This window comes from Pleurodeles waltl, chromosome 3_1, assembly GCF_031143425.1.
Source record: "Pleurodeles waltl isolate 20211129_DDA chromosome 3_1, aPleWal1.hap1.20221129, whole genome shotgun sequence".
Lineage (NCBI taxonomy): Eukaryota > Metazoa > Chordata > Amphibia > Caudata > Salamandridae > Pleurodeles > Pleurodeles waltl.
Window position 1 is genome coordinate 1445263942 of NC_090440.1, and position 16161 is coordinate 1445280102.

The 16161-nt window shown below is 40.0% G+C and overlaps 1 protein-coding gene across 1 annotated transcript in view; it reads right to left on the reverse strand.

The window, feature by feature from the left end:
* The window catches only part of LOC138283590 (golgin subfamily A member 4-like), a 182872-nt gene that overhangs the window by 60997 nt on the left and 105714 nt on the right, over positions 1-16161 (reverse strand). Inside the window, exons 5-7 of the mRNA XM_069221529.1 lie at positions 10144-10306; positions 5688-5886; positions 4451-4687 (exon numbers count right to left, since the gene is read on the reverse strand). Coding sequence (XP_069077630.1) covers positions 4451-4687; positions 5688-5886; positions 10144-10306 — 599 coding nt within the window. The remainder of the gene's footprint in view (positions 1-4450; positions 4688-5687; positions 5887-10143; positions 10307-16161) is intronic.

Consider the following 16161-nt stretch of genomic DNA (forward strand, 5'->3'; position numbering starts at 1 on the left):
ACGTTAAGGGAGACCACACCAAGGATGAAAAGTCTAACACCCTGACCATCCACCCCTGCCCCCAAAAACAGAACTACCTGACCCCCACCCTGCCCCTAAAAACAAAACTACCCTGAGCCCCCTATGCCCTCACCCCTAAAAACATAACTACCACGACAGGGGGGCATTTCTTAGAATACCAGCACCAGAAAAAAAATTATATGAGTACACAGAATAGTTCCTTTGTTGTACTTAACATTGTCTATATCAATATTAGAAAAACTATGCAAATTTTCCATCACTAACAGTATAAAAAAGATAGGCCACTACTCATTTCCCCTTCAACAATAGAGGAATGTGTGTATTTTGAAGCAGGAATAATGAACAGGAAAAAAGTGGGACCATCAAAGAACAGCACTAATTTTAAATTGTGCGGCACTAGTTCCATTTGTCCACGAAGTTTGTAAATTTATCTTATCACTATATAGATGCCAGTTGATATATGTTTATCAAATAGATTACATTGATAGACATGCATTGGTATTTCACAATCACAAAAAAATACAGTGAATAACTTACTAACAATGGTTTGTAGGCAAATTGCGGTTTGCTTTACATGGCTGAAACACTCTCATTCATATGCACTACAAGTCTTTTAGATTTAATAGAGTAAACATAAAGTATTGGTTGTATGTCACAATATCATATATAAAAATATTGTCTGACACAAATATTGTCTCCTTAATATTATTTTTAAAAATATCACCCTATTTGATGTTGATTTTCTATTATTAACTCTAGTGAAAGGACATGTTTGAATAAGGCATTTGGGACACAATACTTATGTTGGATAATATTTGGACAATAGTCTGATGCAACACCAAGTTATCGTATTGTAGTCCAGAAGAAGGCATGATGTGCAGATCTTGCCGACAATAAGACTCAAACATGTGTAAATTATACCTCATGAAGATAGTTTGTCTTCCATTCTGTAAGACTGCCAATTATTATTATTCAAATAGACCATACACTTACTAACGTCCACCAACTTTGTAAACAACTCCTTTTTAAAAATGTTCATGTATTTTCTTGGTCCATGTGTATGAATTGATGCTATTCTTCTGATTACATACAGAAAATTTGATATTTCTATAATAAATGTCAAATCAAAATTATTTTTATACATATGATGTACCTGTTCCTATACACTGATGTAAACACTCTTTACCATTGATGATACAAGAAGCTAAAACAGATACAAAGGAGATATACATTCATTCAGTAGTATTAAGAGAGCAATCCCTTTGTGATGTATGTGATTTATTGCAACCTTTTCACTGAAAATGAATTTATGTTTTCTCATGGGTGGAATGTATACAGAATGTTTGAGATGTCTTCTTTAGTCATGGTCAGAAGTGTTAATAATAAATTTGTGTTATTCAGATCAATTTATCATTTTGAGGGAGGCTTCTAATTAATATACCAATATACTGTAAGTGGTCTGTGTTATAAATTGGGCCTCTAGTTGGCAGAGGTATGTACCCTGTCCAAGTAGGAACCACAATCCTCATCAGGGTAAGTCAAATACACAACCTGTGCTCACCCTCTGGAAGATGGGTACAGAGCAGGCAGGCTTAACTTAGAAGGCAATGTGTAAAGTTTTTGTACAACACTTATTTACAGTAACACAGTGAAAGACACCCCAAGAAGACTCAATACCAGTTTAGAAAAATAGATAATATTTATCTGAGTGAAAGAAGACCAAAAAGACAAAACTCCATTCAATAGAAGTTGAGATATGAATTTTTAAAGATTAAATGGGAAGACAGTGCTTAGAAGTCTATAGCTACTTGAGGTAATGAGGGACCAGTGCAAGTCCAAAATGTAGGCCAACTGCCATGCGGGGTAGGATGGCAACAGAACCCATGCAGGGTCCGTTGAACAGTACCTATGTTGGAGCAATGCATCAACGATGAGGACATGATAAGTCAATATTTCTGCAGCACTCAGGGCGATGCATCAGTTTTTTACGTTTGTAGCTGCAGAACCCACTTCTGAGGCCCAGGACAGGAGTGGGGAACCTCAGGCAAGGGTAGGACTCACATATGCAGAGTCTAGCAGCACCAAGAGATTTGCACGCAGTCTTTGATGTCCCTGAGGCTGCGAACAAATAGGGGGCAAGCCAGCAAGCCCTTGGAGACTCTTGGGTTCAAGGAAGTAGAAAGCTAGTCCAGTCCCTCTCACTGCAGGACAGAAGCAGCAGGGAGCAGGCCAACACAGCAGAGCAAACAGCTAAGCGGCAGCCCCTCCTACAGCACAGCACAGCACAGCAGCAGTAGGCCAACACAGCAATGCTGTTGTAGAGTGGCAGTCCCTCCTGGCACCACAGCAGTCCTTCCTCCTGGCAGAGTATCCTTGGTTCCAGTAGAGATCTGATTTTGTAGGGTTTGGGGTCTAGTATTTATACTGTGATGTCATGGAACCGGAAGGTGGGAGAAACTTCCAGGGCATTCATTTGACACTCTACAGGGTGTTTTGCAGTCCTTTTGTGTGGGGAGAATCACAGCCCTTTTCAGGTGTAAGTGAGGCAGTACTAAGCTCCATCCCCCATCAAGCCAGTTAATGGGCCATTAAGGCTTGTTAAGTCACACCTAAGCTCCCATTTTGGAACTGTCTAAACGCAATGCACAAAGCCCAGCTGTCATCTATCCCAGACAGGTATTCAGAGACAGGCAGAGGCATATAATGGTTAAAGTAAGAAAAGAACAGTTTTCTAAAAGTGGCATGTTTAGACTTACGATTTAAAATCCAATTTTACTATAATTTGTGATTTTAAATTGTGAGTCCAAGGACAACAAACTTTGTATTTCTATCTTATCCCATTTGGAAATCACACTTCAAAGATGTTTTAAGGTAATCACAATGTTATCTTATGGGAGAGATAGACCTTAGTGAAAAAACAAATGTAAGAGTTTTTCACTATCGGTACCTGTTAAACGTAAAAGTACAGGTGCAACATTTTAAATACACTGCACCCTCCACTTGGGGCTAACTACTTTAGGGGTGACTTACATGTAATAAAAAGGAAGGTTTGGACCTGTCATGTGGGTACATTTGCCAGGTTGAAATGGCAGTTTAAAACAGCACCCACAGGCTCTTCAGTGGCAGGACTGAGACAAGTTTGAAAGGCTACTGTTGTGTTGATTTCCTAATCATTGCAAAATGTCAAAATGAAGAAGAAAGGGCTGAAGTCAGGTTCAGAAAACTGCAAGATTTGGTATGAAGTTTGTGTTTGATGGGAAGAGTAGACACACCTTCTGAGCTACATTTGAGTAACAGTTATCATAATGTAATGTTTATCAGCACACCTTGGTTTAGGACATTTCTTGAAAATCTAAGCCTTTGATCTGCTGATATCTTGCCTAGGAAATGTTCTGCTTGAACAAAAACATGTTTAATGAAGTATAGTCTGACAGAAAAAGCAGAGATGACTAGTGGGTATGGCAGCAATCATAGATGTGTGTCAAACATTGAAAATGTGAACCCCTTCTCATAAGCCAATGTGGGCAATATTTGTGTCTTGTTTATCAACATTTAAGTATCTAACTTATCTGTAACTGCTAACTCTATCACAGTTCCCTTAGAGTTAGATGTTTCTGCATGCTCCTGATATTCCTATTCCCTAGTGTCATTGGCCTGCACCTTAGCATTGACCCACCGTGACCATGGACAGCCATGGTTTCATAGAATCAAGTTTCTAATGAGAACCTACTAGAACTTACTGAAGTTTGCAGCCTAAATGCTCAAATTATCTTCTAACTTTGAGTATTTAACTATGTGTCTAGCAGTATGAACAATCATAGACACCATAATCAAGTTGCACCTATGTCAATATTTACATGCAGTATGGTTTGGTGATAATAGGTTGAACACATGGATTTGCTCTATTATTTATATATGTCTTCTTTCTTTTGTCCAGCAGTGATTTCGAATCAATAAATGCAAAAAAGAGATTGCAATGGCCCGCACCTTAGCATTGACCCACCCTGACTATGGACAGCCATGGTTTCATAGATACATGTTTCTAATGAGAACTTACTAGTGCTGAAATTTGCAGCTTGAATGTTCAAATGATCTTCTAACTTTGAGTATTTAACTATGTGTCTAGCAGTATGAACAATCATAGACACTATAATCAAGTTGCACCTATGTGAATATTTAAATGCAGTATGTTTTGGTGATAATAGGTTGAACACATTGATTTCGAATCAATAAGTACAAAAGAGAGAATGTAATAATATTTTATGAAAACGATAGTAACGCAGATTTTGGTACACATTATCTAGGATAGGTGTGGTACTCCAATAATAATCAATGCTCACTACCAAATGTTGTTGAAAATAAATTGCTAATAATAATCAAATTTGGAAGTGATACTTACATGAGAATATTGGGAAGTATCACATATTACCTGGCAATACACCTTTTTCAAATCTTCAGTAAGTGATATTATCCCAGTTGTAATTTCTTTGAGACTGCTTATATCAGTATTAGGCATAACTTGCTCCTTCTTCAATCCCATATTTTTTATTTCTTCCAGGTGCTGATTAAAAAGTGTTTCCTTGGCACGCTTGTGGACTGTAGCTAGGTCCTCCAGAAGTGCACTCCATTCAAGAGTTGACTCATGTTTCTCCCACCTTTCTACTCGCTGTAAAGAGAAGCATATTCCATTCGGTTACGCTTCACACAGGTGGTCAGGAAAATGAATCAAGCATATTATAATGTAAGCAGATCTGACAAATTGTCTGTTAGAGTTAAATGCTAAATTATTTTTACTTGATAATTAGCTACACATAGAGCAGTTTGGGAGTGGAGCACAACCTACTACCGGTACTGTAGACATGAATTCAAATTCTGCTCAACAGGCATCTATTCTGCAGCACTGAAGTGCACCATGTGCATAGGCCAATAAAACTTACATATATTGCATGCAATTTTTTTTTTCTCCTGAAAGTAGAACTATTTCCCTGAAGATATTTGGTTGCCAATTTAGCATTATGTAACTAAAATTTTGTAAGATCATAAATTATGCGATGGCATGCTTTTAGAACGAATTAAGGATGGAAAAGTTTTTAACTGCCAAAACTGTAGAATGTTTTTCTATTTTCAAATTTGAATTTCGAGCATTAATTTCAACATTTTAAATTCTTGAACCAGTAAATGAATACCATTGTAACCATCGATCCACACATAAGCAAACACGTATAGCAATGAGAAAGAATAAAGCTTCCTGCCCATGATTTTCCTTGAGGTCAGCAACTCCTCAATCTTTTGCAGTTATCAAATATACAAACACTGTCATTTAGGGTGTGTGGACGGTGATAAAGGGTCACTGATTGAATATCAGTAGATTTCCTCCCCAATTTTAAAGAAGAATATTCTCAGGTTCATAAATTCTGTAAGACCTCTACTATCCAACGGTAGTAACCCTGTTCAGTCTATATCAGCTTCTCGTCTACACCGTAAGCTACTAAACTGATTTGAAACATACTCGTAAGCAGCATCACCAAATCAGCAAACACTGAGGCCTAACAAGATTATGGTATATTGCTCACATAAATAAACTCACTAGTCAAAAATGACAGAAAAACATATAATCCCTCATTCTAAGAATGTTCACTTCAGAATAATGTGTTGAAATAAATCACCTTATAAGACATTTGCTGAACAACATCGGGCTGGGCTTTGAGATAGCATTCAGGATAACTACCCGATACATGATTTCCCAAATTGTCTTCTGTCTTTACTTTTAATGATTCAAAAAAACTCCATATTCTCTCCATTTCTTCTGTCATCAGCAATAACTCCAATTGGATGAGTTCACTAGCATGCTTCTCCATGAAAAACCTGAAAAAATACACAACTATATTAATAAGGTTTAAAAGAGAAAACAGGCATAATTTAATAAAATGCAAAATTCTGATTAATGGCAGCAAAATAAAACAACAGAAAAAGTACTGTTTAAACTAAATGTGATTGGCTGATTCAATGTAATCTCCTTGTATTATAATTTGCGAAGTATATGAAGTCATGGATGGGGTATTGTAATAAGAAAACAAAGATGTGGATTTCAGTAAATGTTCATATTTAGATAGTAGCGTGCAATCACATGGGTACAGCTCTCCTTATCACAGTTGTTTTGTTGCTCTGCAATGTAGATACCAATGGTTTTCAGTTCACTGGGTGTAAAATAGTGAACATCCTAGGGTCTTATTATGAGGGGCCAGGATCTCTTTTCTCTAAGGGATACCAATCTGGGCCATTAACAATCACCTAGGGGCAGATTTAATAAAAGTGGTGCTGCACCTAGTGCAACGCCACTTTCCTTGCGCCCCTTAGCACCCTCCTACTGCCACCATGTGTGCGCAGTATTTAACATACAGCACACCATGGCGCAGGGTAGGGGGCAATAGGATCATTGTTTTTGACACTATTGATGTACTCTGCAGGAGTAGCGCCAAAATGTTGTTGCTACTCCAGCAGAGTACTTTGGGGCCTATTATAAATAATGGTATCCCCCTTTTCAGTGGTGAAAAATTTGGTGCAAGGAAACCTCTTAGATTTCCTTGCGCCATATTTTCGGCCCCCCTAACATGGGAACACCCCCCATGCATACATTATGTCTGTTGCAGGCATAATGTGGCACAAGGGTTTACAAAGTGGTGCAATTCATGCATTGTGCCACTTTGTAAATATGACATGGAAAAAGATTGCACTTTAATGCTGCCTTAGTGTAAAACAAATGACGCTATGGAGGTGCTAAAGTGGCACTAGGGGCTCTTAAATCTGCCCCTAGTGCCTCTGATGCTGGAAACACCAGCTCTGCAAACAATGGACAAGGTAATTTGTGATGTGGGGACACTGGGCCAAATCTGAATGCTGCAGAAACTGAAGACAGCTGCTGCTCTGCCTCCGCAACCCTGCTGATGCAGAACAGGGAGGATTACAAATGCTCTCCCCTGCTCCCCACTCACCTGGTCAGCTGTGCCTACAGCACCTGCTTCCCACACAAAACCCCTAACAAAACCCCTTCTGACCTATCACCTGATCAAAGCAGGTAGCAACTGGATATGGATCTGCCCATTTTATTCTCCATCATAAAGTGGAAACACATACATGTGAGAAATTAGGCTGTTGGTTCACTGGAGTGTGAGCCCTGGTTAAGCAGCAACCACAGTCCTTGTCAGGTTAAGACTCAAGCAAATACTGAATTAACCTGTGCTTATCCACTGGTAGTGCGATGTTGAGCAGTCAGGTTTAACTTAAAGATTGTTTGAAGTATTTGTCCAGCACTTCAAACAGTAAAACAGTGAAAACACAACACAAAAATAATCCACATCAGGTTAGAAAAAGAGAGCTAATTTAATGAAGAAAACAAGAACAACAAAAATCCAAGTAATTTTTAAAAGATTAAAATGCAATATGGTGTGTAAAAGCATAAAGCGTCTACCAGGGATATATGCTCGCACTTGACCAGGTTAAATCCAAATGTTCAGGCCAACCACGATGGAACCTGGGTCGGATAGAGTCCCATGTAAGTCCTGCTGAAGTTTCAGCGTTTCAAGAGTTGGGCCGAGAGTCCCGTTTGCGGGGAAGAAGTTCACTGGGAACAAGAGGAGCATCACTGGTGGTGATCCGTGGGCACGAAGAGTCAGCCACGCATTGTGGATGGGCAGGCTGATCCCTCCCAGTCGTGAGTGGTGATACTTGCTGTGTGAAGAGATTAACTTGCAGCGGCTTCTACTGTTTCTTCGTGTGAGTGTTGCAGTTCTGGTGCGAGCGGGCCCATTTGCAGTTGCAACGAGCCTAAAAGCATAATTTCAGGAGCCAAAAAACACTTCCAAGGGCTCAGGACTGGAGAGGGACCTCTTTGGGGTCAGGGGTTGGTTGTAAGTGTTGCACAAATACTTTACACATTGCCTCTTATGTTAAGCCTGACTGCTCTGTGCCAAGCTGCTGGAGGGTGAGCACAGGTTAATTTATGGTGTGACTTACCATGGCTATGATTGTGGTTCCTGCTTGGACCGGGTGCATATCTCTGCCAACCAGAAACCCCATTTCTAACAAGAAGTGATAACTTTATTTTGGGAGCAGATAGTGATATGCTGTTTACACTCAAATGAATAGTAATTTAAAATCCCCTTTAATTGTATAGTTGTATAGTTGGATTTTAAGTCACAATTCTGAAATTTCCACTCTGAGAAAAGTGGTTCTTTCTTATCCCAACCATTTTTGTCTTTCTGCCAGTGTCCTGCTAGAGAAACAGCTGAGTCATTCACATGAGTGTGTATGGCTAAGCATTTGGAGCTTAGGTATTGCTTCTAGACAGTACCACTAAGGGGGTTTAGGTGTGGACAGGATCGGCCATCCTTGCAGGATGGCTGGAGGATGAGCTGTATTCTGCATCACCTATACTTCAAAGAACTTCACCTCCTGCACAGACAAAGGCACCTCACACCAGGCCTGCCCTATCTTCTGTCACACCAGACAGCTTAGAGCCTGTCAAGGGAAAAGGAAGGCCTTCCCTGAACCAGGTGTGGGGTAATCCAGGGAGTCCCCACACACAAAGGCTGGCACCAGGTATAAATACTGGACCTTGAGTGTCATTCTTCAGAATACTCCTGTACCTGTGGAAGTTACAGACAAAGAACAGCGCTGCTGCCAGAGGACTGCCCTGCTGCCAAGGACTGCTTTGCAATCTGAGATGGAAACTGTTTCTGCTTTTCTTCATCTCAGGCTAAACCTGAGTGACTCCAGGGGTCAGCAGACCTACCTCTTGTGTGAGCTAAAGGGACAAAACAAGCTTCAGAGTCTTCTCTGAAACTGTCCAACTGACATGCTGCAACTGAATCTGCATGGACCTGCTGCTTATTGCCTCTGCTGGAGTGAGTCCTGATTTTCAGGAGGCAGCCCCCAGGTGCTGGATCCTTGGCTGGAGTCAGTGTGTACTCCTTCCAGCACAACTGAAGGTTTGATCGGAACTGGCACCGCATGACGTAACCCGACTCAGGACCTCGCATTGTAGCACCTCGTAGCTCCTGATCAGCGGCTTCACTGGAACCGACGCAGTGGGATGCAACCTTGTGCAGGACTTTGCATAAACACCAAGGACAATAAGGTACAACTTAAAGTGGCTGAACACAGTCCTGTACCCGGCCCGCACCCCAACACAGTCGACCTGAACTTGCGACTTTGTCCTGGTCCAGCAAAATCAGATAATCGCTGTTGGTGCTTTCTGCTTCTTGGTGCTATTTTCACATAAAACTTTGAAATTGAATATCTCTGATTCAACAGATCGGAGTTTTGTCATTCTGGTATAATTTTATTTATTACAATCTTTACTTTATCACTGGTTGTGTGCTGCATGAATAATGAATACTTTTCATGTTGCATCTACGCCATACTTGATGGTTTCGTGCCAAGATACCAGAGAGTTAAGCACAGGATAATTTAGTGACTTTTTGTGGTTCACCCTGATGAAGATTATGGTTGTTGCCTAAGACAGGCTTCCACCCCCTAAACCAATAACCCAATTTCTTATGGGTGTCATGGCTATGGTCTGGTCGGAAAATTCTTGAAGATCTAAATTCTAAAATAAGTCTCCTTAATATATTTTCTGTGTAAATCCAGATAAATTGCATGTCGTCCTGCATCTCAGGTTCTTTCAGATTGTAAAACTGTAAATGCTTAAAAAAGGGTGAAAGGGTGCAAAATAGCAGTATTACACACTATATACAAATATTTTAGCATCTAAATTATCAAGACTACAAGAGAATTTGAAATTTACAGTGGCAGAGCAAATGTCAACCGAAACTACAGAGATGATTGAAGTGACCAAATAATTAAGAGAGCCCTAAAAAAGAAACATTTCTGCCCGTTTATATTGTCAGTACATTTGTTACCACACTCCACTGCTACAATTGTTAAGGTACTGGATAAAGGGATAGCTTGTTTATCGGAATCCTGTCAAACTATAATAATATAGTATATTGATAGACTATTTTAGTGTTGTCTCATCAATGTTATCCTGATACTGCTTTAAACATCTGTTTCCTAAATATCCTAATTTTGCTCACCCCTTGCATTTGAAACATTATACTAAACCTTGTCAGCTGCTCTTCTTCATGCAGATGTGATCTTTTCACAGTCGGGAACAAAGGCAGCAGTGGCGGAACACCAGCAGTTTGGATGGACTCCTGTTTTTTTGCGATATTGAAGGACTCAGAGTTAATCGTGGATGCCTTTAAAGTACTGCTTGAGGAATAACCTTAAAAAAATGAAAGGAAAATGTGAGTTTCAGACTCATGCTATTTAATTCTATTGCCCCCTGAGACTTTTGAAGACCATGCATAATATCCTGTAGTTCAGATATGAGATGAGTTTATTGAACACGTTGTTCAACTACAAGCATTATTCCAGAGTCAGGAGCACCTGAAATCCTGGAAGGCACCTGGGCATGCAAAAATGTTGAATGGCTGCAAGCTAATGCTCAACTACGGAGGGTGGTGGGTGATGGAGATATTCCCTTAAAATAATAACACCATTGACTGCTCAACAGTCAGATCCTTGAAGTTGTTACGAAGTTAGCCTTATTTGTTTTAAAGACAGTGTTTGATGGCTGTGTATTTGTAACAAAGACAGGATTTTAACACTAAACTGCCTATAAAGATTTCTGGGATTGCCAAGTATGTCAGTTTCAGCGTGGGTCCAAATTGCAGTTCTGCACCCTTTTGTTTCACACCAATCGGGGTTCATTCTTTATAATCAAACTTCAGCTCTCAGCGCTTCAGTGTAAATGGCTAAATCTTTCCTCATGATGGTGATGTAAGAGCAGAGAGCCTTTCACATTAGTTTATAATTATGTGCAGCTTCTAGTAAGTGTACACCCTTTTACATCGATTTATGCATGTGACCCGGCAACTTGTGCACAACAGTGCACTAATAAAAGTAACATTGACAGCTCTCAGGGAATATTAGTTTGTTTTGATGAACCACGGAAGGATTATTAGAACCACGGGCAAAAATATTTTTTTAAGGGTGGCAGACACAAATTAAACGTTTTCAGTTGATCCTCTTCTCTGCAATTGTCGACCTTATCTAAAATAAAATAAAATATTATAACTGAAAATGTGTTACTTTTACAGCTATTCCTGTTACAGTTGATCGTCTGCAATTTGAGAAAGTGATCAAATATTGTCATAGGTTTCAAGACATTTGGCCTGATTCACAAAGCTAAATGTACACTTTTATGTTTTTACGATATTTTCGTATTTATAAAGATATTTTAGGAGTACTATTTTTATGACTAAATCCCGGTGGCGACTCCACACATAAAGAAATAGGACTGTCTTATAATTGTATGTGGAGTCAGTTTAAAAAATAAAATAATTATGCGAGGAAGAGTTTGTAATTATGGGTTTCACAGAAGGAAGAATGTACATACTGAGTTACTTGAGTATTTCTTTTCAGATCAGTAGTGAAATATCGGTAGGAGTGTTTTTCAATTATATTAATGGAAAAAAAAAACTTAGGGACGAGTTTAAGAAAAGTGGCACTGCACCCCATGCAGCGTCACTTTTCTTGTGCCCATTAGCTCCCCACTAACGCCACCACGTGTGCACCACATCTAAGATATGGTGCACCATGGCAGTAGTTAGAGAACTAGTGTAAAAACTTTTGATGCTAGCTTTGCAAGATTAGCATAAAAAATATTGACACTAATCCAGCAAAACCCATTGAGGCCCATTCTAAACAATGGTGTGCCTCCCTTTAATGCCTGCTCTGAGCACGTGTTAACAGTGTAGAAAAAAATGATGCAATGAAATCTCTCAGATTTCTTTGCACCACTTTTTAACCCCCACCAATGGGGATACCCCCCCTTTGCATATATTATGCCTGGAGCAGGCATAATGTAGCACAAAGAGTTACAAAATGCTGTGCTACTTTGTAAATCTGGTGCAGCGATTTTGGCCTTGTGGGGCCACATTAGCATCTAAAAAAATGATGCTAATGTGACGCAAAGAGGCGCTAGGGGCTCTTAAATCTGCCCTTAATTGTAGTGTATGAGATTGAAGAATATATTTCATGCATCAGGGAAACAGCTACCACAATTGAAATATATTTTATGAATCATGTCTGATACAATCCTTTGAAATCTAATCAAGGAGCACCAACACCATTATTTATATAGAATTAAAAAACATCATTGATAAAAACATTTCAATTAAATCATGCAAAAATAGAAAAATGTCCTGAATAAGATACACACATTGGAAAAACAACAACATAGACCAGCATTATTGGGAAAATAGACATTTTTCCTGTGAAGGTTCTACTGATTAGATTACATGTCTGCTTACAAATTGTCAATATATAGTCACCTATACAGAACTGTGCTGATTTTCTTGTTGAGTCTTTCCAAAGAAGAAACTCGTCATCTGGATTGCCCTTCTACATTAGTAATTTTAGTCGCTGAATCTCAGTTTCATAAAATGAGGGCGGGGGAAAGAAATTGAATTTCCTGCTTACACTCAATACCACTTCAACTACACAGAGACAAGTAGGTCTGATCAATTACAGTAGTTAAAAAAATGGTGGATGGATACCCTATCTAAACTTCACATATAAAGACCATAAGTATATTTGATGCAGCCTAAATAAGGTTCAGTTCCTGGGGAAAATTAATTTCGCATATAAACCTACTAAAAGAAGTTGCCACCACTTAATTACAGTCCTCAACCATGGTCAGCTCCTAGAAAGAGTTGCCTTATCATGACTTTAGCATAAATTATGAAGGCCTAAGCCTACCAGGGTACAAAATTGAAGGCGGGTGTAAGCCCATGCTGCCATTATTAACATATGATGGCAGTAGGGCTGGACCAAATGCATGCCCATAAGAAGGTTGTTTTTATAGCTGCACATTTTCTTTCATATCTCCTTTCATAAGGAGGTGTCATGCAAGCAGACTGATTGATATTTAACAGGATGAGTTAATCAGGTAAAACAGTTTGGCACCATAAAGCATATTTGGTTATGACGCAATTGATTGTTTTTAAAGGTGCAAATATCAGGTATATAACAGAAAGCCAAAGCTTACTGTTTTATAATTACAAATTGACAAGATGTGTGTGGTTTTGTACAGAATTACTTTACTCCTTTGGATTTCTGAAGTCCAATCCTCTTTACTATAACGCAAAACAAGGCATCCATATTCCCCCATATTCCTCCATATTCCTGTATCAAGCTTTGTTCCAGTCAAAAGTAAATGTCTACGTTTAGCATGCTTTGGTTCTATAGAAAATGCTTTCAATTCCAACATTTATCTAATTTATTGTGGGAACTAATTTAGTGAGAGAACAATGGAGAGGCAATACCACCTTAAATCTCAGGACATTAGGTACAGTATAAAAGTCTTGTTTGAGCTAATTTATAAATATACTGAAGAGCAAGGATGACAGTTTAATCTTAATGCACCCTATGTTGCCTTCAAATGAAGCTGTAGCAAAAAGTGAATGTTAACTACATAAAATGACATAAGATGATGAACAAGAAACTTGTAGCAATTTCAGCCAGTTTTTGAAAGTGGCCTACAAATCTAGAAAGTCCAGCTGTAGTAAGCCTTTCTTTAGATGAACATGTTTTTAAATAAATAACATAAATCTGCGAATCTGTTAGATTGTGCACAGAGGCCAAGAAACTATGGACATACAGCGGCCGTGACCTCATGTATGCTTGTGCCTGTGTGCGTCAGAGATTACATTTTTCAATTATTTACCTAAGGTGAGGACTTTATTTTATTTTGTTACCTTTATATGCCAATATTGAGTCTATACACAGAGACCTCTGGCTATATACGATTAAACAGCAGATAATGTAGGCTTTTTATTTCCCAATTTGTTGTTAAAATGCCTTATTGTGTTTCTGTTAGACTTTTCATCCTTGGAGTGGTCTCCCTTAAATTTTTGCCTCTGTTCTCCAGGTTGTTGATGTGGGCTGGACTCAGATTTTACTGTCTTTGTTACTCTGGACACTTTACCACTGCTAACCAGTGCTAAAGTGCAAGTGCTCCTTTACAAAATGTGTATGTGATTGGTTTATCCATGATTGGCATATTTGATTTACTAGTAAGACTCTAGTAAAGTGCACTAGAGGTGCCAGGGCCTGTAAATCAAATGCTACTAGTAGGTCTGCAGCACTGGTTGTGCCACCCACATAAGTAGCTCTGTAATCAAGTCTAAGACCTGCCACTGCAGTGTCTGTGTGTGCAGTGTAACTGTAAATTCGACTTGGCAAGTGTACCGACTTGCCAGGCCTAAAACGTCCCTTTTCTTACATGTCAGACAACCCTAAGGAAGGCCCTAGGTAGCTACAAGGGCAGGGTGCAGTGTATGGTTAAGGTAGGACATATAGTAATGTGTTTTATATGTCCTGACGGTGAAATATTGCTAAATCCGTTTTTCACTGGTGCAAGGCCTGTCCCTCTCATAGGTTAACATGGGGGCTACCTTTAAATCTGATTAAAGTGTAGATTCCCTTTGGGAGCGGATGGACATGTGGAGTTTGGGGTCTCTGAGTTCACAATTTAAAAATACATATTTTAGTAAAGTTGATTTTAAGATTGTGTGTTTGAAAATGCCACTTTTAGAAAGTGAGCATTTTCTTGCTTATACCATTTCTGTGACTCTGTCTGTTTGTGGATTCCCTGTCTGGGTCAGTTTGACAGTTGGGCTGGTTGCACCTCACACTAGACAGTGACACAAAGGGAGCTGGGGTGTAGCCTGCATATCCTGATGAGCCATCTGTGCTAGGAGGGAGGGCAGGAGTGGTCATTCGCACCTGAAAGGGCCGTGCCTGCCCTCACACAATGCAGTCTCCAACCCCCTGGTGAGTGTCTGGGGCCTGGCCTGGGCAAGGCAGGATTTCACATTCCAAAGAGACTTTACTTTGAAGTAGGTCTACTTCAAAGGAGAAATTGGGTATAAAAAGGGCACCCAAAACCACAGACTTTAGAAACACTTCTGGAACCAAGAGGAACCTCTGCCTGGAGAAGAGCTGAATAACTGAGGAAGAAGAGCTGCCCTGCCTGTGACTGTGCTTTGTGGAGCTATCCTGCAGTTGCTGCTTCTGCCAGAGTAAGAGGGCAAAGACTGGACTTTGTGTGCCTTCCATCTTGAGAAGAAATCTCCAAGGCCTTGATCTAGAGCTTGCCTCCTGTTGTTTGAAGTCTCAGGGACAGCAAAGACTTCTCTCTGCCAGCACCTGGAGTCTCTGGAGAGTCTCCTACTCTGCCCTGTGGTGCCCATCCAGTTCCTGGGACCCTGAAAGGAGAAGCTGGCAGCCTAAAGACAAGAAAATCCACACACAGAGCGTCGTGCGGGGAAAAGATTGACGCAAATCCGATCTGCGGCTGAGAAAAACGACGCGCCGCCAGCTCTGCAGCTGAGAAACTACAGTCGCAGGAAACGCGACCGAAGAATCGACACACGCAGCAGGAGAAACAACGGGCAGCATCGCTGACGGAGGCTGGGAGATCACAACCTGCGCTGCGGGATTTGCGGGCATCGTGCGGCTGGATTTTCTACTCGCGTACAGCTGTGCGGTGTTATTTTTTACGCATACCCGCCGTGCGAGGTTATTTTTGACACGCACCAGGTACATGTTCACTCTAGCAGCGCTTGTGTGTATTTAAAACTACATAAAGACTCTTTTTGATTTTTAATTGATAACTTGAGTTGTGTATGGTGGATTTTTGTCATTTTGGTCTTGTTTTGTTTAGATAAATATTTCCTTTTTTTCTAAACCTGTGTGGTCATTTTGTAGTGTTTTCGTTAAGTTACTGTGTGTGTTGGTACAAATACTTTACATCTAGCACTCTGAAGTTAAGCCTACTGCTCTGCCAAGCTACCAAGGGGGTAAGCAGGGGTTAGCTTAGGGTGATTCTCTTTTACCCTGACTAGAGTGAGGGTCCTTGCTTGAACAGGGGGTGACCTGACTGTCAACCAAAGACCCCATTTCTAACATTGGTGATCAGTGGTTGGGATTTGGACTTGTATTTGTACTTGACATACAGTGATTAAGTGTACACTACTGATGTGCTCTCAGACCAGTACGTGACCACATACT